General features: G+C 41.5%; 3 protein-coding genes across 4 annotated transcripts in view; 2 read left to right on the forward strand and 1 right to left on the reverse strand.

The window, feature by feature from the left end:
- The window catches only part of rassf2b (Ras association domain family member 2b), a 10376-nt gene extending 362 nt beyond the window's left edge, over positions 1-10014 (forward strand). Inside the window, exons 2-11 of one of the 2 annotated variants that reach the window (XM_084024889.1) lie at positions 2667-2708; positions 3458-3531; positions 4667-4742; positions 4944-5095; positions 6065-6168; positions 6633-6775; positions 6929-7082; positions 7347-7468; positions 7602-7699; positions 8129-10014. In XM_084024889.1, the coding sequence (XP_083881015.1) occupies positions 3479-3531; positions 4667-4742; positions 4944-5095; positions 6065-6168; positions 6633-6775; positions 6929-7082; positions 7347-7468; positions 7602-7699; positions 8129-8198 (972 nt within the window). In that variant the 5' untranslated portion in view covers positions 2667-2708; positions 3458-3478 and the 3' untranslated portion in view covers positions 8199-10014. Of the gene's footprint in view, positions 1-2472; positions 2709-3457; positions 3532-4666; positions 4743-4943; positions 5096-6064; positions 6169-6632; positions 6776-6928; positions 7083-7346; positions 7469-7601; positions 7700-8128 lie in introns of those variants that run through there. The other variant, XM_084024890.1, reaches the window with a different exon arrangement.
- Positions 10015-10191: 177 nt separating this feature from the next.
- Positions 10192-12480, forward strand: sprn2 (shadow of prion protein 2). Its single transcript, XM_084024891.1, has 2 exons — positions 10192-10324; positions 11929-12480. The coding sequence occupies exon 2, from the start codon at positions 11940-11942 to the stop codon at positions 12453-12455; it is 516 nt and encodes a 171-aa protein (XP_083881017.1). The 5' UTR covers positions 10192-10324; positions 11929-11939; the 3' UTR covers positions 12456-12480.
- Positions 12481-13938: 1458 nt separating this feature from the next.
- On the reverse strand, positions 13939-22945 carry prnpb (prion protein b). The gene is made up of 3 exons (XM_084025710.1): positions 22838-22945; positions 20664-22412; positions 13939-17208 (listed from the first exon to the last, which is right to left on the reverse strand). Exons 2-3 carry the CDS (start codon positions 22403-22405, stop codon positions 15915-15917), a joined length of 3036 nt encoding a protein of 1011 aa, XP_083881836.1. The 5' UTR covers positions 22406-22412; positions 22838-22945; the 3' UTR covers positions 13939-15914.
- Positions 22946-23733: the final 788 nt, after the last annotated feature.

Raw genomic sequence — 23733 nt, forward strand, 5'->3', positions numbered from 1 at the left:
GTGGGCTCGTCGTGATGCTGTCTGCGGGTGAATGTGGCGACGTGGACTGCGCGTAGTTAGACTGCGTGATTTTCTGTAGCCTACCAAAAAAAAAGCTTCCACTGTATTAAACGTGTCACAGCGACATTTATGAATGTTATACAAGCGCACGCGACTGAATGGAGTAAAAGGCTCGAGCGTGAGGCGCGTGCGGTGTGTTTAAATGGCATGCAGCGGTAATGGGCATGCTCAACACGGCAGACTTCAATCTGGAGCAGAAAACGATACCCATTCCCTATTTTGGGGAGTGTGCGTTACATAACGAGCAATAGATAAGACACACACACACACACACACACACACACACACACACACACACGTGAGGCTAGCTAGACCGAAAGTCAATAATGTTCTGGCTTTTTAATGTAAAACTCAGCCGCCAGTTAAGTTCTCGTAGCTCACACACTAAAGCGGAAGGAAAGCTTGGGCTCGGTTGTTGGGGATCATCCTGCATTCACCAATCTTAGTTGAGGTGATGTGGTTTCTGGTTTTATAGCCCACAAAGTATTCCATTCAACAGTATTCCAGATCACCCACACATCCACAGAAATGATCATAAACCAAACATGCTGGAGAGGATTTTTGTTTTTAGGTGCACCTGGTTAAGTGATTAAACATGTTTACTTTAGTTTGATCAAACCGTCCAAAACACAAATGTTTCCTTTACCATAGAAGAAGAAGACTAGATTTTCCTTTCATGTTTAAGTTGCAGTGGATATTTTTCCATGTACGCCTGAAAGAATACTGAAAAGATGATGAATCGATTATCAGAATAGTTGCAGATAGATTTCTTGTGAATGATCTAATCCTTGCAGCTCTACAGTCGAGAGGGGCACGAGTAGTTTCTGCTTGATCTGGAGAATCTGGGAGCCATATTTAGATTCTTGCCATGTTGTGTTTTGACAACCCCAGTGCTGTATGCCTAATGAGGAGCAGGAGACATGCACTATTTTTGGTTTCTGGGGCTCAGATGTTTTCTGTGTTGCCATGACAATGGTGACAATCGTGAGGCAGAGCTGTAGTAATGTGGAGGCAGGGGGGGGGGTTGCGGTGGTGGGTTTGAAAGCTGACAGGAGGAGGTTTGGTTATTCATCATCCGTTTCAGCACAAGACTTTGACAGAGGAGGTTCAGAGACGACGGGCCAAAAGGGCAGAAAACAAGCGTGCATGTGTGTCAATGAAAGGGAGAGGAAGCGAGGGGGGGGGCAGGAAGTTGTGGTCATGTGTTTTAATAGCATGGTGGATGGTTTGTAGTCTTCCACAAGTGAATCTCAAAGAAGAAACCTGAATGGTAAAAGCAGTCCAGACAGAAAGTAATTCCCTTATCAAAATGTGTCATTTGACAATGAAATGTATACTGTGGTATGAAACAACTGAGGCTATGGAGGCCACCATGACATAAAGATGCAGAGAAAGAGGGGAAGGTGGAGGCTGAGGATTGGCTGATGTCGTAATGAGGCACAAGGGGATTCGGGGGAGTCAATGAGGACTATGTCTGGAGCAGAAGAGCCTCCTGATCTGAAACAGGACTGGGTCAGTTGTGGGTCAGTCTGGCTACATTAGCTGTTGGCTCTCTGCAGCCTGAATGACACAATTCACACGGAGAAGAGGTCTCCTGGATCTATCCTATTGGCATTAGTAATGAAATGTGTCAAACAACACCCAGCCCTACCAGTTTGTCACAATATTACAATAAATACAAGTCAAAAACATACACTCAAGCCTATAAGGCTAAACAGTATGCACATTTATTAAACCAGTGAGTGATGTAGCAGCAGATTTAAAGGTTGGATGTCTGATTTGATCTTCTTTTCTGGATGTAACATCAAAGAATGATCAAATTCTTTATCCGATGACAAGTTAGTTGTCTTAAAGTTCACGTCCGTCTCGTGGCAATTACACGTTTGTCTTGGTCTGACAGCCGGCCACATGTCTTTCTCTGACCGCCGGCGTCACCAGCTAATGAGTCTACAAGCACAGCCGCCTTTGACCACGGCCGCCGTATTATACTCTAATTATTTCCATTGTGCAGCTGAACGGCTGAGCTTTAGAGCGCCTGACAGGACTAATATAGGTGCTGAAATATTGATGGACATCGGCATGGGGCTGGGCTGATTGGTGCTTAATATTTAATTCCACCGCAATAACTGAAAACAATGATTTCAAAGATTGACAGGCTCGGTTTATTTATCAGCACTGTGTGTTTAAAGCTGCTAAAAATGCTGCTCGTCAGGTTTTGAATATCTTTGTTTATAATACAGTGTTTAGGTATGTGTCTGATCTAGATGAGGATCGTTTGTTTGTGTGTGTGCATGCGTGTGTGCGCGTGTGTGTGTGCGTGTGCGCGCGTGATAACTCATCAGTGTCGCTTGAATTGAGGAAGTTTTTGGCCTTGTCAGGGCTACTGTCAGTTTCCTGTGTGACTTACTGAGCGAAGGAGGAAGTAGTTTAACGGAAGGGGAGCACTTCCTTTAAACGCTCGCATTTCTCCCCGTCTGTTCCATGTCGGACTCACAAGAAAAGACATTTGAAACCGACACCTGGGTGACAAACCTGCTAACACCTTGAGGAAACATACGGGGTCTCCCTGCCTTAACCTTGCCTTCTCTCTCTCTCCACACCTGCAGTCTTTTCCGGTGACTCAACAAGATCACCCAGTCTTTACTACGGTAAGATCACTTTGAACTGACACTGATATCTATTGGGCAAATACGTCTCTCTGCCTTTGAGTATTAATACTTTGTTAGTATTTGTAAGAGGTACTGGGTGTGCTCTGCACTTAAACTGTCACAACATTAATATTACTTTAAAAAATGAATGCAACCTGGATTTTGGCTGGTGGATTACAAAGCATACCCATTTTTTCAGTCCAGAAAACGCTCTTTGTTACTCAGAGATAAATGTTTAAGCAGCTGTAATGATTTGGCTGTGTCGGCGTCTCACATGTCCTCCTCCACCTGTTCATCTTATTTCCGGGGGGCTTCCATCCTGCCTGCTCTGCTGACACACGAGGACAAATATACACAAACATTCAGCAAAGAGGGAAGGAAAAACTCTACAGGGCTGCCTTTATAAAAAACAGCTGCATGTGTGCGCAGAGACACGGACACGAGGACAGAATTAAAGGGGTGGCCGAGAAGAAAAGCCACATTGTAGCTAAACTGTCAGCTGTCTCACTCCATCACACGTCAAATGTTTTGATGGCGTTGTGGCGGTTTAACTGTTAAGATATGCTTTGACCCGTCTCTTGAAGGAAATACGCTGACAGGAAACTAGATATGATCTGCTGTTGTGTGGGGCTTCTCCTCCTCCTTCCTGCAGTCACCCTCGTCATCTCCTCTCCAGTCTGTTGCCAGTCATGAGGAGTCATGAGACAGAGAGACAACATGTATTAACTCTCTGTGTTGCTCCTTTTCAGCTCCTCTCATGCTGACTGAGAATGGATGATCTAGAGTACGGGGTTCAGATCGGAGAGAACAAGTTCATCAGGAAGTAAGGATTTAATACCTCGCTGTTTGTCATACACATAACAAATCCCTGCATACAACAGTCTATTTACCCTTTAACCATTAACCCATTAACCTTTGGTGCTTTAGTTCAAATGTTCACACGGGTATTTGCAAATGTGTGCATATACTTTACTTCACTGCTGACCGTTTTCCAAGCATACATGCATTTATTGATTGATTTAATGGCTCGATGCAGCATTCCGAGCACTAATATAGCAGCAAACAACTTGTATAGTAATGTATTGTAATGTATTGTAATGTCTACCTGAGTCACTCTGTGTGTGTTGCATGTGAGTCTCTCTGGCTAGCTCTTTACCACCACGCTGCACTGCAACATGTGTGGTCGCAGGCCTGGAACACCAAATAAGCTAACGACATAGCTAGATGCGTACCTGCAACAGCTTATGTGCACGTGCATTAATGTGTGTGTGTTTCATTTCAACGCGCCCATTGATATGCAGAAGAAACCGTTTGGAATAATGAATCAAAACTTGATAATGTTTGATATGCACCTGATAAGCACGGCAGGTGTTGTTGAGATTTTACAACAGTGTGATGCTGGTTCCATAGCTAAGCTTTTCAGCCATGCGTAATTGTAGCTTGACAATGCACAACATCACTCCAGTTAGAGACCTGTTGCCTATATATATATATATATATATATATATATATATATATATATATATATATATATATATATATATACACAGTATTATGAATGGGGGTGTTTTGGTAAAAATAAAATATGACAATATATGTGTAGTACTCTTTGTGTTCATTTACAAATGATGATTTGGGTGTTGTAAATTAGAGGCAAAGATATAGATTCAGATTTGCGAATACAGATTTACAGTTATGAATTACTCTGCATTTATTTGTGCATTGTGTTTTAGCAATTGCATAATTTGACATTTGTTTATTTGTAAATTAGTATGTTTCTTCTTTTATTTAGGCTGCCTAGACAGTAGGAAGCCACATTTGATGCTTTGTACAATATAGTAGTAGTAGTAGACATGATGCATATACATATGAATACATTAGTGGGCTAAAAATGTGTGAAATCAATGGTATTCTGCTTCAGTATTTCCTCCTCTGTGATTCAACATCTCTGTCTCTAGGGCAACCGTGCTCTCACAACTGAAGACGTACAACCTCTACTATGAAGGACAGAATCTACAGCTCAGACACAGAGAGGTGTGTCTTTACAGTTTGTATCGCTGTGTATGTCTACCGTATGTCTGTCCATCTGCTTTCCTGTCACCCTTTTAGATAGATAGATAGATAGATAGATAGATAGATAGATAGATAGATAGATAGATAGATAGATAGATAGATAGATAGATAGATAGATAGGTCTGTGTGTGTGTATTAAACCTAGCACCACTCTCCCTACAGGAAGAGGGGGAGCTGATTGTCGAGGGCTTGCTGAATATCTTTTGGGGTCTGCGGCGGCCAATCAGGCTTCAGATGCAGGATGACCACGAGCGCATCCGACCGCCCCCCTCCTCTACGTCCTGGCACTCGGGTTGCAATCTGGATAGTCAAGGGTAAGAGGTCCAAACGGATCCGGTTACACCTCGCTGACCGGAAATGGTGATACACCACAGGGTCAGCGGGGGGGGAGCAGATATAGATTATCTCTAGGTTTTCTAATGAAAAATTAAGTTTAAGTAAATAATTAATTTCTACAGTTTGCTAAATCCATTTAGCAAAGGGAACTTTTTATCCACATCACTGACTCTGTTTTGGATTTTTCCTCCCAAGTTTTCATGGATCAATTTGTGCATTTTCTCTGTAATCCCATTCATCAGAGGAATCTGTTGTTGTTCCAGGGATAACTCATCTGACCTGACATTTAGGGACAAAATAATAACAACATTTCTTGAAAAAGGACTTAGAATTAAATACCACCACAGCAGTCCTTAGGTTGGCTACCAGTTAGCAGCAATGGTACAGTTTGGGCTATCATGTTTTAATACTGCAAGTACGAGACCACCTCTCAAACAAAGACCCAAAAGGAGCCAAATAATCTGCGCTGATATTGCTGATGCTTCACGACAAATTTCCATCCGCTTATCCGGGACCGGGTCGTGGGGGCAGCTGCCTGAGCAGGGACGCCCAGACTTCTCAGACAAGTTTACTTTAAATATTAAAGCAAATACTCAGTGAACACCGAAAAAACTGCATCAACAAAGAGGAACAGTTGTCACAAGTTGAAACTAACCAACAGGGATGTGATGTTCAAACAGGATGTGGTGCATAAGTGGTTAACAAAATAATAAGTCCAACATCTGTATCAGTGTTTGCTGTGGTGATGTCACTCCAAAGTAATTCGGACGATATGACTGGACTATAACTCCCCTCACTTTTGTCTCAAAACAATCAACAACAAAAAGTGTTTTTATTTTTTACATCGATTGTCAATGACATTCAATGTAAGAACAGTTTGTTTTTGTGTTTTTTTGGTTGTATCTTCACGTTCTCTTCACCTCTTACTCTCCTTTCCCCCTCAACAGCACAGATGGTCAACAGCCGACACAGCAGAGCCCACCCACAGTGGAAGTGACGCCGCCTGACAGCCAACCAGAGGAGGTTGGTGTGATGGAAGAACAGGCAGACGGTGAGCGGCTTTGTTGACAGTACAAAGGACAGGCCATAATAAGGATCTGGGGAACATCATCATACATCAGTTCTAAAACAACTCAAAAAACTAAATTATGAAATAATACGTTTCACTTGTTTTGTTGGCTTATCAGTTCCTAAGACAAAACTGTATCTGGATCAGATTAACACTGTGGACCGACGCTCTAATTTCCCCTCGGCTGCTTTATATAACCAAGGAATTAAAGCCCTATTTTTTTAAACACAGAAGGTTTCATGTGACAATGATGAGATAAGATAGAAAAATAAGTGAGCACCACATTTGTCTCTCATATTTGCTTCATCCAGTCTAAACCAGGTGATGTTTACTAATGTTAGAACATTACAGCCATTTAAATAAATAAAAAAGAAGAAGCACACACATACGTATTGATGTTAAAGACCCTGAATAATAACTGATAATAATGATTGCTGATTGGACAGAGGACAGTGAGAGCTCTGCTCAGCTTCTCAGGACCAAGAGTGATGCTGGTGTCTTAAGGCGGGGCCAGCGGCGGTCACCGAGCGACCAGAGGAAAATTCGACGCCATCGCTTCTCCATCAACGGACACTTCTACAACCATAAGGTGATGTCATTGGATCAGTAGAAACGTCTGGAAAACGTATGCAAATAATGTACAGTTAGTTCCAGAGGATGTATGTGCTTCTTTTAAACAGATGCTGGATTTTGATCTGTACAGGAAACTGAATTTGTGTTTTAATGTTTTTGTTTCTCTCAGACATCAGTGTTTACTCCTTCGTTCGGATCAGTAACGAATGTTCGGATCAACAGCTGCATGAGGACACCTCAGGTGCTTCGAGTTCTCCTCAACAAGTTCAAAATTGAAAACAGCCCAGATGATTTTGCGCTCTACCTAGTCCATACAAGTGGAGGTGAGTGGGAGTTATTCAGTATGTATGGAAAAACACTGCATTAACACTACAACAGTGTTAATCATGTTCAAGCAGGTTTTGATTGACTGTTCCCTGCCTTCGTCTAATGTCAGCTGGGATGGGCTCCAGCCCCCCATGGCCCTGAATGGGATACAGATCACAGAGGATTCAGACAGCGGTTCCAGATGGATGTATTTACTGTATATATATAAATGTCTTATTTTGGCTGTGTTAATCAACACCATGGGTTTCTTGCTGTTCCAGAGCGTGTGAAACTGAAAAGAAGTGACCATCCTCTGGTGCTGAGAGTAATGCAGGGCCCATGTGAGCAGGTCTGCAAGGTTTTCCTCATGGAAGAAGACCTCGGAGAAGAAGTCACATATGATGTAAGTGTCTGCAATCATCGTAACAGAGATATCAACCCGTCTTCCTCCTTTCTTCTGTCTCCCATATCTCATTTACCTAACAGTAGCCTTTTTTGTGCTTTGTCATTATTATATTTCTCCTCCTTTCCACCAGGTGGCGCAGTATATCAAGTTTGAAATGCCTGTCCTGCAGAGTTTCATCATCAAACTGAAGGAGGAGGAGGACAGGGAGGTGGTGAAACTCAGGAGAAGGTACAAGAAAAACAGATACTGTATGTAAACACATCCAGCATCTCTATGTGCTTTGATCAATTATTGATCAATCAGGTTTGAGCAGCCTTTGGTTGAATGCAGGTAAACGGTCCGTGTGGAGAGCAAAAGAGGTGGAAGGCATCGCCAAAAATATAATCCGAAAACCCACCGGCTATCAGGATTATTGGGCTTTTTGTTGGTTTCAAATGAACTTGTGAAACATTCCAGTTGTACACATGTCTCACCTCCGACTCCTGTCTCACATCTCAAGTTGCTAATCGGACTGTAAGCGATGAGCAGTGCCAACGAGCCCCTTTGCCCCGGAGGCTTATCCGGTGTCGCCCACAGAATGTAGAATTGTAACCATTAAACAAATGTATCTCCGTCAATATGCATATTTATTCTTCCTCCGTCTGCTTGTACTTGCAGGTATACGTACCTGCGCTGCATAATCGAGAAGCAGCTCACTTGTCTTCCAGAGGGGGCGACGTGTATGTGATCACTCATCAAACTATGAAAAGTTCCCCGTCCTCCATCCAGATGTGACAAAGAGTCGACTGACAAGAACCCCAAAGTACGTGTTTCAGCGATTATCCTACTTCTCCTGAACTCCTGCGTCGGTGTGGATTCTTTTTTCTTTTTTTTTTTTTATCAACCTACAGACCAAACTTGAACATGCTATATTGTGTGCATGTTAAGTGGGACCAGCTCAGCAACAGTTCTCTTCGTCTTCACGTCCAGCACGCACAGAAAGACGCAAAGACATTTTTACGGTGTAGTATTTTGCCGATTGAGCCTAAAATGAGGCAATCTGTGTTTTGTCTTTACCCTTCAGATTGCCAGCTGATATTCAAAATTCAATTCAAAGCACATACTTGATGTAATAGGACATTGTGCCTGTTTAAAAGGTTTCTCCAAGCACAAAGGCACAGGCTTTGAGTGTGTCGAAGTTATTGCCCTCTAGAAGTTCAGTTAGACAATAGAGTAACATCAGTCCACACGGTTCTGTTGAGGCCAAACTGAACAGGTCATGTGACCTCAAAAGATGCATGCGTGTTATGTTCCTCACTGTTTGACATTTTGTTAAATATTGTCAGGAATTTAATTGACAATATCCATTTAAAGTTCACTGCAGAGATTATGGACTTGGCGTGAACAGATAATCTGTTTATGTTGTGACCAGTGTCTGTTGTTTTTCTGCAGGCGTTGTAACGTGAATGTTCAAGACATTTTATGATTGAGGTTAAAGGAATAGTTTGACATTTTTTGGAAACATGCAGAGAGTAAGATGTTTGTTGCTTGTTAGTTTGGCATAGGACAAAGACAGCCAGCCTGGCTCCATCTGAAGGGAGCAAAATCTGCTCCCCGACACCACTAGAGCTCAATATTTAACAAGTTGCATCTCATTTGTTTTAGTCCCTTTGTAGTGAGCTTCAGAGGTGCTGGTAGGCAGATTTAATTACATTTGAAAAGAATCAGGCTAGCTGTTCACCCCTCTTACCAGTCTTTGTGCCAAGCTGCTAGCGATAGCGTTATATTTACTACTGCTAAGGTATTAATCTTCTCAAATCAAATAAGCTTATTTCACATAACTATTCCTTTAAAGAAAAAAAAAACGTTGGGGTTTTCTGGTGAATTGTCCTGACATTCCTGCCTTATGTAACATGACAAGAAGATTTAAAAAAAAAAAGCACAGCAAAGTCCTGTTTGATCGCTGAACAGTTTTCAACTATTATGCTTCACTCCTGGAAGATGTTGGATTATGGATCTGAATATTCACAGGTGGAGTTTTTTATTTTTTTTTTATTTTTAACATTCGACAGAGAATGAAACGAGTGAAATGCCACAAGACTGTGAATCATACCGACCATCTTTGTTGGAAGGATGTTGTAATTGAATGAATGAGCTTTTCAAAGCAGCACAGTTTTTTTTTCTTCCCGTCCCATTCAATGTCTCGTAACATTGTTGTTAAAAATCTCTCCGTACAGTACAAAGTGTGAGAGTGAGAGTGCATGTTGCATTTTAAATGACTCTTAAGACTTGCCTGCTTTTGTATTGTGTCTTTTACAAGATAATGATCTTCAAGATGTTACGAGCTCATGCCACGACTTGGAAAATGTAGTTTTTTTCGTACAATGATTGTTATTTAATAAAAGAAAAGTTATCTAGATGAACATGTGTGTATAAATATATATATATATGTATATGTATATGTATGATGTGTAATCTCCGTCAGTCTCGTTTATGTCAGCATGTTATATAATGTTTTTAAATCTTGTTGTATAATTTAAAAATGACATGATTTGTCGAAGCTCCGGGAGAGTTGGTTAAGTGTCCTGGTTTATAAACTTAGTGGTTAAATAAGTGATAAAATTAGACACAGAAATGTACCCCACACACACACACACACACACACAGAGGTATTTCTGTCTGGTACAGCCAATCAACAAGCAGGTGTGAGACAGTGATCCACTCCACCTGACGGGATCGTCTGGAGGATAACAGGCTGACCCTAGAACATACTTCTCACTGTCAAAGGAGTCCGAGCTTCAAGCAACAACTGTGATTTTCACTTTCAGAAGAGGAGCATCACCTTTGTTTCCGTCACAGAGAACCACTCAGCAGGTGAGATTGTTCATTCACATCGTTACTAATTTAATTTAAGATGGTATGGAGATGTTTCTGTTGAGTTTTAGCAGGTTTGAACAAGTTTTTTTTTTAAGTTTTAGTGGTGGGATGTAATATTTACTTATGTAACTGTGATGTAGCTACTTTGAGTCGCTACTAGATTTGTACTTTTTACTCCACTACATTTATTTGAAATGTTTCATTTTTAACATTAAAAAAGCATGACATGATGCTGTATTATACTACTAAATATTATATTATACTACCAGTAAATGTATCCACGTTGACTATAACAATACAAAGCTTTGTGTGCTCCTTAGTCAATAACAAACAGAAAAATATAATATTCATATTTCGACACTTTGAAAGTCTTTCTGCAAAATGAGTATTTTTTACTTTTAATACTTCATCTTCATTTTGCTGAGAATATGTACATTTACTTTAGTAACTATTTGAATTCTTCCAGCACTGTTTGACTTTCTCCTGTTGTTTTTGTGAGAGAATTTCTCTCGTTAATAATCATTTCCCGTCTGCTTCACAAATCAGGGTCTATCTCTGGAAAGCAACAGCAATAACACTATGCCAGTCAGATTAGAGTGTTCCAAATACACAATAAACTGTTCTATTTTCTTCTTTGTGAATCAGTGCTGTAATCTGGGAGTCACTGGATTATTCTCAAACTAAGTGACCCAGTGTAATTATAGCTCATCTTTTTAGAGGACACAGATTAGACTGTGTACTGTTTGTTGACGGCAGAGCAAATTATGTCATGCTGCTCAGTGGTGGGAAGACAAATTGTTACCACACTAAAGAATTATAATATAACATATTTAAGGTATATAAATGAAAGTACTCAGAATGCAGAATGGATCCTCTCAGTTCTCAGTTATATTATTACATTATCAGACCATTATAAACGATGTACGAATAATACATTATTACTATATAGTGTATATTGTGTGTAAGTGCTAAACACTGAGATACCATGTATCTAATACTAACAGCCGTCCAGCGTTGTGGTCATCATTATGTAGCAGGTCTAGAGCCAGATTGAGTCTCCTACAGTAGATACTGATGAAAGGGCATTAGAGCTTATGAAAGCTATCTGATCCCACGTCAGCTGCAGTATTATGTTGTGTCGCAGCAGTGACGCTGCTTGTGTAAGATGCGTTTCTCAAAGCTGGATTAAGGCGTGATCTGGGCTGCTCTTAATTTATCAGCAGCGTAAAAATACCATGGAGTGGGACTAAAGCTGCAGTGAGAACATCTCATCATCAGTGTTTATGAGCACTGGGTGCCTTCAGGGACACTTATAACTAAGTACTTTCACTATTTCCTTGTACTCTCTACTCCAATACACTGATTTGGCAGCTATAATTTCTCGTTACTTTGAAACTCAAGACTTTACATTCAATATATATGATCAACTTCTACAAATATTAAGTATTCTAATTGATTAAATTACTCAACAATTAAATTACATCACCTTGACCAGCTACAGTTCGATGTTGAATAATGTGTATATATATATATGTATATGTATATGCAAAAGATTCACACCTCCTAATGATGATTGTCTTATCGTTTCCTTGTTGTTACAGGATAGAAAATAATGTTTGGCCTGCAGAGACGACCCCTCACAGCGGCCCTCTGCCTGCTGCTCCTCGCCACGCTGATACCCAGCTCTGAGGCCCGCCGTGGTGGTGGCCGTGGTTTCGGAGGTGGTGGCTTCGGCCGAGGTGGAGGCCGAGGATGGGGCGGGGGCGGCGGCCACGCCTACAGACCAGTCCAGAGCAGTGGCCCTAGTGCAGGGAAAGTAGCTGGAGCAGCTGCAGCAGGTGCCTTAGGAGGAGCAATGGTTGGGTCTGCCCTGAGCCGCCCTGGGTATGGTGGAGGATATGGAGGGGGTTACGGAGGATATGGAGGGGGGTACGGAGGATATGGAGGGGGGTATGGCTACCCACGATACGGAGTTGGTGGTGGCTCCAGGTCTGGCTACGAGCCAGAGGGCTCTGGAGATATGGAGTACTACACGGGGGCCTCCAGCGGGCCAATCTACAACAGCATCATCGTTGTCATTGGCTCCCTGATCTCCCTGCTGATGGGCCACTGGGTGGCAGTCATGTAAACCTGAGACCCCAAAACACGGTCCACATCGGTCCAAACGAACCCTGATTCAAAACAACCCCCAGAACTTGACAGAAAACAAAACTAGTTTGGGTTTTAAAGTCGATTGTGACCTAAAATATGACTCTTGAATAATGAAAAGATGTTTTCCCAACGCTTCAGTGACCATCAATGAGGACAGGAGGAGGAATGTCACCTGTTTGACCTCCGAGTCAGTGTGACATCATACATCAGTCTGAAGGGGTACTGATGAACAAACCACCTCGTGAAGAAATAAGTCACGGTGGTGAAATTGTTTGGCTAAATATATTGTTTCCACGCTCTCAATTCCGCTTTTAAAGGGGCCAGTCTTTTTTATACTCTTGATGATCGTTTTTTGATTGATCATGTTTTCCATGAAGATAGAATATATTAAAAGTGTAATTAGGTTAAGTCTACCTCAAGAAGTCATGCCAGGACCAGAGTTTAAGAGCAGCTACGTTGCCATTTCTCAGTATATTTAATATGTTCATATTTTAGACGAGTATTTTTAATTTTTCATATTCCGTTTCTCTAAAAGTGTATCAAAGTGTTACATTTTCAGTAAATGGTTTGTATATGTACACTTTACCTAATGAAAGTACATGATTTATGCCATTTTGTAGACTTTGATGTAAAACAAGCTAAATGTGCTTCCATGATTGTTGTTATATAAATAAAAAAAGAACTTGGAACAAATATGTGTGTTGAATTTTACTGTCCACATTATAGTGAGAAGAGACCATTTCCTATTTAGATGCTTAAAATATATGTATTTAAAGTGACCCCAGATAAATTTGACTTTCAGAAAAACTGTAATAGTATTGAAAACAGTTGGTGATTTGTTTGTTGCCCTCGATAACGTTGTGTATTTTGATAAAATCACATTACTGAGGGAGAATATCATTATGATTGAAAAAGTGTGCCAAAAGACAAAGTGCCCTAATAAAACCCAAAAGTGACAAAGTGCCCTAAAAAGGGTAATTTTGACTTAACAGCAGTATCATGTATGATATATCATAAAAAAATTGTCTGTACATTGTACTTGTTTTAACTGACCTAGTTTTACTTGAGTATAATATTGTAGTACTGATGAGATATTAAAGTCTGCTAGAGCATGCAACATACAGTAAATTGTATTATGAAATCCATCCAAGCCTGTTGTCTACAACACTGTGAAACCCTGAGGGGAATCGCCGGCTGACATTTAACGGCCTGCAGACTTACATCACTGTCTCAGATTCATGAGATCACACCATTGCTTCTACAGCTCAGAAGAAACCACGTTAAATAAATGTTCATATATACACAGAGTCGACTCCGCCCTCAGTAAGTTCTTCAGCATGAGGTGTTGACACAACAGACTTGACATTTTACTGTCTGACTATTAGTTTCCAGTAAACCCATCAGCATTCAGAGAAAGTGAAAGTCATGAACAAATACCCACAAATGCACATCAATGACGTTTCAAAGTTTTATTTGACAAGACAAGCAAAATGTGCGAGTCTGCCCTCGGTATTCAGTAGCTCAAGCAGCACAGTAAATGTGTTCCATCACGGTAAAAGGCATTCAGATCTTTAAAAGCAGTGCATGTGCATTTTCCAGATACATTCAAAGTTGACAGAATACATAACAAAACACTCAAGGTGTACTGTATTGGTTTGATCAACTTGTAAAGGATTTGTTGTATTTGTAGTTTAGTGATCGCTGCTGAAATGACAATGGTCAGGTTTTAATGGTCATGACAGCACTCTGCAGTGGTAGAATGTAATTAATGCATGTACAGATTTGAGGTACTTGTACTTCACTTGAGTATTTCCATTTTATGCTACTTTCTGCTTCACAACATCTCAGATGCAAATGCAAAAACAATTCTGACAGTTCATCAGATTACAATTTTTACACTTTTGCTTTCCATTTAAAAGCAAATATCTCTATTACTTTTTTCTTTTTCTGATTAATTGAGGGATTAAGTGTTGCTTTTAGGTTCCTGCTTTTTAAGATATGTAGGCTAGTTAAACGGCAACAGTACAAACATGATGATAGTGATTAAAATGAGCATACAATCACAAGCTACCCAGAGACAGAAGAGGAATGCAAATCACTGAGAGAAGGGACAGACGAATGTATCCCAAAATATCTGAAAATAGACAACACACCATAGAACGCATGGTGGAGGCGAAGACAACTTGTATAAATACTCAGCAGAAGCGCACTTTGTTTTGTACGGAGCCTCGGAGAGGACATCCGGAGAAAAAAATATATATATTGAGTCCACGTTTTACTACATTGAGTGCACAAGATACAACTCGTTCCCAGGGGAGAGGCGAGGGGGGGCAATCGTGCGCCCTAATTTATCTTGTGGCCACAAATTAATTAAAGTTGTATCTCTTGCACTCAATGTAGTAAAACGTGGCCTCAATCTATATTTTTTTCTCCGGACGTCCTCTCCAGGCCTCTGTGGTTTTGCATTGATTCCAAAGTAAGTCCTTTAAGGCGTGTTGCATGCATACTATTGTCCATGTTTATCCAAATAAAATGCTTACTGACAGATATAATAATCAGTATATTTGGTTTTGAGTTTATGTATTTCAACAGACCTTTTTATGACAAAGGTCCATTTATTTAGTTTTAAGCTACGAATAAATAAGCAGATATGATCCATTACAAATACTCACTCATGCTCATAGTGTAAAACGGCTCGGCCTAAATGATGAGCTGATATTTGTACTGTAATAGTAGATGAGTACAATATTAGACAAGTATATGTCAAGTTAATTAATAGTTTTCTATCTATCTATTTGCCGTGAACTGCCCTTGAATCAGACAATCCTCAAACGTTCCTGGAGAATATATAATGATATCACAAGTGCACAGATATCACCATCACATTCTGTACCGCCCCACAGATGCTTTTCCTCAGAGACAGAATAACTATAACAAAGAACAAAAAGGAAAAAAAGATACTACTATATAATATGTAGATTATACTTTCAGGGCAAACGAGCACAGAAAGATGAGTGAGTGGTAGTGCCACTTATTGTTACTACTGGGCACGGCTAGAGAGCATATTGTAGGGGGTTTGTAATTGTGGGCTAAAGGCCAGATTTCTCCCCCGCAAAAGCTTTAAAAGTATCAAATGACTTCTAATGGCCCATTCTCTTTCAGTAGAGGAAACCGGAAGTGCAATTTGTTCCAGTATTGGCTGTCTGGTCTTAATGTTTCCCCTCCTTTCATTGAACACTTAGTTCACAGACACAATCCTGTGTGCCAGTCAAGCACATGCATGAGAATGGAATGACTACATTTTGAGAGAACAAAGTAATCAGTAGAAATCCCCCCACAAGAGAGTCTTATAAAGTTAAGAGGTTTCTCTCTCACTAATCACTTTCAACCCCTTTTACTAACACATTTTCCTTCACGTTCCCTGCTCGTTAAGGCCTCAGCGCAGCAACATTAGCACGTTGCTATTCAGTAGCATCAGAGTAGCGCTGGTGAGCACAGCGACGAGCCCTCGCGAGCTCATCTCCAGTCGCTGAACCCCATCAGTTGGTCTCTTCAAGTACTTTTCAGAGTACACCATGTACAGCTCAACACATCTCCTGGCCTTCATCTGATCGACCAGTGCCGGGTAGCCGATCTCCACGATGCCGACTGTATCATCATCATCATCATCTGTTGGTCCTTTTCTGACATCCTGTGAAGCTGGAGGCGCATGATTGGCTACAGGCTGATTTAGAGGGCGTGGAGTTGAAGTTGCAGAGGTCGAGGAGTTATCCGCTGCAGTGCCGTTGGTCTCTGTTGTGTTACGGCCAGTGCCCGTGTCTGGAACCGAGGTAACTACAGGAGATTTAGTTGTGGTGGAAGCAGCTGGTTTGTTGTTTGGCTTTCGATTCTCTGCAGGCAGAAGATCTTTTCTCTTCATGCAGGAGTCCATGTAGACGTCGTACTTTTGAGGAGGCTCAGTGTACACGTAGTCTCTGCTGTAGTCGTTGGTATCGGTAGACCGCTCACCATATTTCCTGTACATGTAGTGGTTGTAGTGATGCTCTTCCTGGGGGCTGTGGAACTGGAAGGGAGGACGAGGGAACCGTCCCAGTCCGTAGCCAAGAGCCATCCCTACCACAGCCCCTCCAGCTGCTGCCATTACTGCACTGCGTCCAAACCCTCTGGATCTATCAGAGGGACCTAAACCCATTGCGCTGACTGAGTGGGAAAAGGGAGAGCCTCCCCCAGCTCCATGGCCCCCATATCCAAAGCTGCCTCCATAGTGAGGGCTCAGGACTTTGTTGTTTGGGTTTTGGTTGATGTACCCACCTCCATAACCACCTTGACCTCCATAACCGCCATGACCTCCATAACCGCCATGACCTCCATAACCGCCATGACCTCCTCCGTATGGGGAGCCTCGTGCAGGATACTGGTTATGGTAGCCTCCACCCGGCTGCTGGGGGTAACTACCTGGATACCCAGGTCTGCCTGATTGTGGAGGGTAGCCCCCCTGGCCGGGCTGTCCAGGCTGTTGGGGGTTTCGACCCTGAGAGCCGGAGCCAGCATTATTTTTGTTGCCTGCATTACTGTTAGTGTTGGTGCTGCCTCGGTTAGATGTAGAGGTCTTCTTTGAGCCAAAGCTTTTCCCAAAGCTGCCTCCTTTCCTTCCCAGTGCAAGATGAGTATGAAACAACAAAAGAAGTGACAGACACAGCACAGATAACGAATCCAGCATCATCTTTGTCCTGCAGGGAGAGAAAAGGGAAATCAAGAAACAGGGGGGAAATGGTGAGGAAAATATAAGATAATACTTGGGTTTTTCTATCATTTTTACCCTTAACTTGTTTAAAGAGAGCTGCCTGTTTGTGGCTACTTTAACTGGTGTTTATCTTCTTGCTCTACAAACTCGATAAAAGCAATTAACCACGTTTGCTTGATTTTAGCGACAACCTCAACACTTTGCCCAGCGCAGTTCGCCCACCTGGTTCACCATGTACGGTGTCAATCTCATCTAGGTTTCCAGGTTGGCCTGAAATAGCACAGCACACTGCGATTTCACTCCTTTTTAATTATCTCTCATTCACAGCTTTGATGTATCTCGTGTTAATGAGAAAGAAAATCCCCTAATTTCAAATCTGTATCCATAACAACAAAGATGTTAACTTATTTAGGGCAGTTGCATGACATGTACTTTAAGATTATCTGTCTACTGTCAGAGGTTTGCCTTACTGTTTGTACTATATAAGCTGTCATTTCAATATTTCTGGATAGAACTACAATGTTGCAAACAATGAGCAGGGCATTTCATATTCGTATTAGATGTTTACATCAGCTACTCTTGTATCTACCACTATGTAGGCTACTGTACTACATCTATCATAATATACAATTAATGGTATTTTTATCATTTATTTTCTCTCACATTAATTATTTCTTACAAAATAGTGTGAAATGTCCATAATAATTTCCCATAATTTCTCATTATGGCCTCTTTAAATTCCTTGTTTATCCTCATAGCGTGATCCGCTGAGTCCTGCATGATTTCACCGTTTCATAAACAAGCAGTCATTTTATGAATGGCTCTAGTCCAGTCTCGGTGGTTGCAAGTAAACTACAGCTGTTTCCGTAGCAACGCAAGCAAATAGCTAAATGTTGATATCGCTTCTGATGCCAGTCTGAGTCGATGTGTGTTCTCTATGCGCGTTTACATAATAATAATAATAATAATAATAATAATAATAATAATAATAATAATAATAATAATAATCACGGGATAGAAATGTCGCAATTACGAAATAAGGTCTTTGTTCTTTTGGTAAATTCGGTGTTGATTTCAGCCTCAGTGTGTCCATAAAATGTGGACTCGCCTGTCTCTCTGAAGGGAAGGCAGAACAAAGGCGTGGCACAATAACAAGCCCAAGAGAATTCACATGATGCATATTGATGCAAAAATAACAAAAAAAGGATATGTTCTGGGAATGCAACAATCCAGACCACATGGTATTTTCAAATGCATATTACATGCTTGCAGCCCATACTCCTGACCTTGTGTTGACAGTGAATGCTGCTGCCACTGCCCTTTTATCCTATAATTTAAAAATTAGCGTCACTTAAATATCGACAGTAAATCAGTTTAACGCTGTAAACTACGGTTTTATAATGGTGACCCCCCCCTAGGAAAGCAGCATAATAGATGCGGAGGGTGCGGTTACTGTAAAGAGGACTAGCATTACTTCGTGGATGTCTTCTCCCCGCGCGTGACGTCGCCTGTCCAGACTCTTCTCCGCCACTCGAGTTTGTATCCAGTGTCGCTTCAAACGTCCCCGATGTGGAAAATGAATAATTCCAAGTGACGTTTCTATATACGGTCTATGGACGTGACGTATGTCGGGATGTGGGTCTAATAGACGGAAGCAGACACATTTCCCAGCATCCTCGACACTGCGGTGACGTCCGCTGCATCCGTAGCATCACCAGGCGTAAAGGAAAAGTGGAGCTACGCGTACATGTACAAGTACTCTCCTAAATTACAATCACAGAGTACATTAGGCTACTCGAGCTGTGTATACTCCAGTATACTTCTTCAACGACCTTTTTTTCTGAAAAAAAAACGTTTCTTTGCACATCATCATGTATAAAACATAAAACCTTTTTCTTTCTTTTTTTTAATACAATGCATGTCATAACATATTAAAAAGGGAAATATTCAGATTTAATTTAAAATAATGAGACAATATCTGTAATGAGACATTCTGTGGAATGTGTCCAATAAGTGCTCATCATACCCCTGTGCTTTTATGACAACGTTTACTTGCAATACCCCTCTTTGTTATGGCACTGCTACTTTTATTTAAATAAAAGTTGTGATTACTTTCCCCCTACTACAAGGCACGGATATATCGATTTAATCACACACGTCATATCTGTCTGAAGTACAGGATGGATGGTTGAGGAGTTAAAAGCCCTCTCATCTATTTGATGTTTTGACAGATTTGATTTTTTTTTTTTTTTTTAAAGCTACTACCTGATGTCATACAAATGTAAATACTATAAGAACTTGGTTCCTTAAGGATCAAAGATTTGATTTCCTAAATGTCATACAGATCCTAGTTTCTGTAAAATATTTTTTATGATGTAACGTAGATCACAAAAACAATTCTTACATTACAGCATTGGATATTTGAATTAGCAGCGAAGCTCAGAAAAGAGAAACACTAGAAACCAAAGGTTATAAGAGTCTCATAATTCAAAATGCCAGTTTCATTCGTTTTAAAGTTGACTGAGACCCACTAACATGATGCAGAAGACTACAGCTTTTAGTCATTTGCTGTTGAACTCAAAAGCTCTTAGTTGATCTTTGGCAGCATGATGTTTTTGTGGTAAAGGCAGAGTGCAGATTTGAACAGATTTAGCTCTGTTGTGGTGACTTTTAGGAGCCAGAACAAAAAAGCTAAGTGCAAAACATTCTTGAACACAGCTGACGCCCCCTGCTGGTCATTTTGGGACAACAACATGCATACTTCTGGAGTCTTTTATCCAAATAAACTAAGTACCAACAGAAATCATAATTGGCCTCATGTAGGGTTCTGATTTTTAAATGAATTTTAATCACATCAAGGTCACATAAAGGTTCAGTACATGATGGACATATGATCCAAACCTCTCTGTTCTAAGCATCAATATTATTAATATTCACTGAATTGTTATTATTTCATATAATATTCATTCTATTCCTCTTTGGACTGTCCTTTAATCAGGCAGGACTCTAACACCACCTACAGCACATCTCCATTATTGCAGAGCTGTTTATTTACACCAGATCATCACAATGACAGCCTGTACAAGTCCCAGGGTGCAACCTAGTCACTGGACTGTTGGCTTGAATAAAATATAATTCATTTGAAAGTATTTGGTCACGGGCTAAGGTATTGAACAAAAATAAATGACCGGGGGAGATGAAAAGTCAGGAGATCAAGTTCCATTATGGCAATCTCCCTAAAACTCATGTTTTTTTTTAAAATCGATATCTTCATAGGATCATCCTCCACAAATACCAGTACAAAGCTTCATGGCAATCCATCCAATAGGCTAGTTGTTGAGATAATTTCACATTAATTCCGAGAGCCACGCTTTTTACTTTATATCTTTAACACATTATTTTTTGTCCACATAATTTGTATTTCTCCATCACTCTCAGTGCAGCAGCATTATGTTGCTATTCAGTAGCATAAGCGTAGTACTAGTGACCACAGCTAAAAGACCCTGCAGAGTACCCATCTCCAGTCCCTGGACCCCATCTGTGGTTTTTTGCTTCAAGTACTTTTCAGAGTACACCATGTACAGCTCAACACATCTCCTGGCCTTCATCTGCTCGATCAGTGCAGGGTAGCCGATCTCCACAATGCTGACTGTATCATCGTCATCATCAGTTGGACCTTTTCTGACAACCTGTGAAGCTGGAGGTGCAGGATTGGCTTCAGACTCATTTAGAGGGTGCGGAGTTGGAGGTAAAGAGGTCGAGGACTTTTCTAGTGCAGTGCTGTTGCTCTTTGTTGTATTCCTGCCAATGTCAGAGTCTGGGGCAGCATACGTTGTGGAAGTTACAGTACTGGCTGTGGTAGTTGTAACTACATTTGTAGTAGTCACAGCTGGTTTGTTGTTTGGCTTTTGATTTTCTGCAGGCAGAAGATCGTTTCTCTTCATGCAGGAGTCCATGTAGACATCGTAGCTTTGAGGAGGCTGAGTGTACACGTAGTCTCTGCTGTAGTCGTTGGTATCGGTAGACCGGACACCATATTTCCTGTACATGTAGTGGTTGTAGTGATGCTCTTCCTGGGGGCTGTGGAACTGGAAGGGAGGACGAGGGAACCGTCCCAGTCCGTAGCCCAGAGCCATCCCTGCCACAGCCCCTCCAGCTGCTGCCATTACCGCACTGCGTCCAAACCCTCTGGATTTATCAGAGGGACCTAAACCCATTGCGCTGACTGAGTGGGAAAAGGGAGAGCCTCCCCCAGCACCATGGCCCCCATATCCAAAGCTGCCTCCATAGTGAGGGCTCAGGACTTTGTTGTTTGGGTTGTAGTTCATATATCCACCTCCATAACCCCCTGCGTATGGGAAGCCCTGTGCTGGAGAACTTCCAGCGGGAAAGCCCCTAGCTGGGTAACCTGGCTGCTGGGGGTAACTCCCTTGATTAGGGTAACTCCCTGCTCGGCCTGGTTGCTGAGGGTAACCTCCTTGGTTAGGGTAGCCTCCTTGCTGAGGGTAACCCCCTTGAGAGGGGTAACCTCCTTGGTTAGGGTAACTCCCTTGATTAGGGTAACCTCCTTGGTTAGGGTAACTCCCTGCTCGACCTGGTTGCTGAGGGTAACCTCCTTGGTTAGGGTAGCCTCCCTGATAAGGGTAGCCTCCTTGCTGAGGGTAACCCCCTTGAGAGGGGTAACCTCCTTGGTTAGGATAACTCCCTTGATTAGGGTATCCTCCTTGATTAGGGTAACCCCCTTGATTAGGGTAGCCTCCTTGATTAGGGGATCCTCCTTGATTAGGGTAGCCTCCTTGATTAGGGTAACCCCCTTGATTAGGGTAGCCTCCTTGATTAGGGGATCCTCCTTGATTAGGGTGGCCTCCTTGATTAGGGTAACCCCCTTGATTAGGGTATCCTCCTTGATTAGGGTAGCCTCCTTGATTAGGGTAACCCCCTTGATTAGGATAACTGCCTGCTTGGCCCGGTTGCTGAGGCGAGCCTCCTTGGTTGACTTGTTCAGGTTGTTTGGGTTGTTTGGGGATTCCACTCTTAGACTTGGTGTTCAGATTATCTTTTTTGGGGGTCTTTTTAAAGATGTTTATTTTCCCACCCAATCCTCTTCCTTTTGTGGCCAGCGAAAAATTAATACGAACCAAAAGAAGGAACAGACACAAGAGAGCTATTACAGTCAGCTTCATCTTTGCACTGCAGGGAGAAGGCGGGGAAAAAGACACAATGAGAATATGTGGTAGAGAAAATATAAAAGGACAGCAAATACATAGGATTTATTCTATTAAATTAAAATGTCTGCTGAGAACACAACAAACAACATTTTAAGATTATTATTATAAGAGTTGTTACAAGAGACATAATACAAGAGAAGAAAACATTATCACTGAAAACATGATCTAATGTTGGACCAGAGCCTCCTCCACCTGTTTAGTCCCCACCCCCCATTAAATGGTAACCCGAAGCTGTGGGTCCAACATAGCTGCCAGGCTTAAAATAGCACACTGTCGGTGGTCACATGTTGCTATTTACACACTTGTTTGTAATTCCTTAAAAACAAAGCAACTGCTATGGAAAAGTTACTTATCTTATCTGGAAAACTGCATATCCATAACACTGACCTTTTGAACGTCTGTGTCCGCTCCACAGCCGTTTCTTTCTTTAGGTGCCTCCCAAACTTTGTGTATCACACTCCTCCTTTTGCGGCTTAGTTATTTTTAACAAGCCAGTCCCACTAGCTACCCCCCCCTGAAAAAAAAAACAAATGTCAACTGAGATATAGATTGGAATGATTTGAAATTTTCTCTCAGGACTGATGAGATGAAATGGTGTTTAGTAAGTAGTAGTTTCACTCAAATATTATTTCACTTTATGCTTCCAGTGCTGTCAACTTCTTTATTTTGACCAGGTTTTGAGGTACCAGTGTGACTCTGAAATGTCTGCTTCCAACCCAAATGGAGGTGAATATTTGTTAATTATTATATTTATTAGTTTATTGGACCAATAGCAGGATGCATGGTGGTGTAGTGGGTAATAACAATAATAATAAATACAATTTTTATAGCGCTTTTCTGAACCCAAAGACGCTTTACAGACAAGAGATAAACAGACAAAAATGAAATAAAGAAATAAGACAGACAAATGAAAGGAGGGGGCATGGGGCTAGTGGTAGGCAAAGGGTAGCACTGTCGCCTCACGGCAAGAGGGTCTGGGGTTCGACTCCTGGTTCGCGTTCCTTCTGTGTGGAGTTTACATGTGCATGTAGGTTCTCGGGCTTCCTCCCACAGTCCAAAGACATGCAGGATGGGGATAGGCCTGATGTGAACGCAGATACAAACATGATTACCAAAATAATTAAGCCACTCAAGCAAAGCAGCTAGCAAGTACTGAACTATGCGTTTTGCAGTCATGCAGGGCATCACAGGCATCATCAAGAAAAAAATGCACGCCTGTAAAGGGTTTAATGATTTTAATTGTGTGAATTTGTTTTCTTCCTCCATCACCCCCATTAGGACTG

The sequence above is a fragment of the Eutrigla gurnardus genome (assembly GCF_963514095.1).
Source record: "Eutrigla gurnardus genome assembly, chromosome: 13".
Taxonomy (NCBI): Eukaryota; Metazoa; Chordata; class Actinopteri; order Perciformes; family Triglidae; genus Eutrigla; species Eutrigla gurnardus.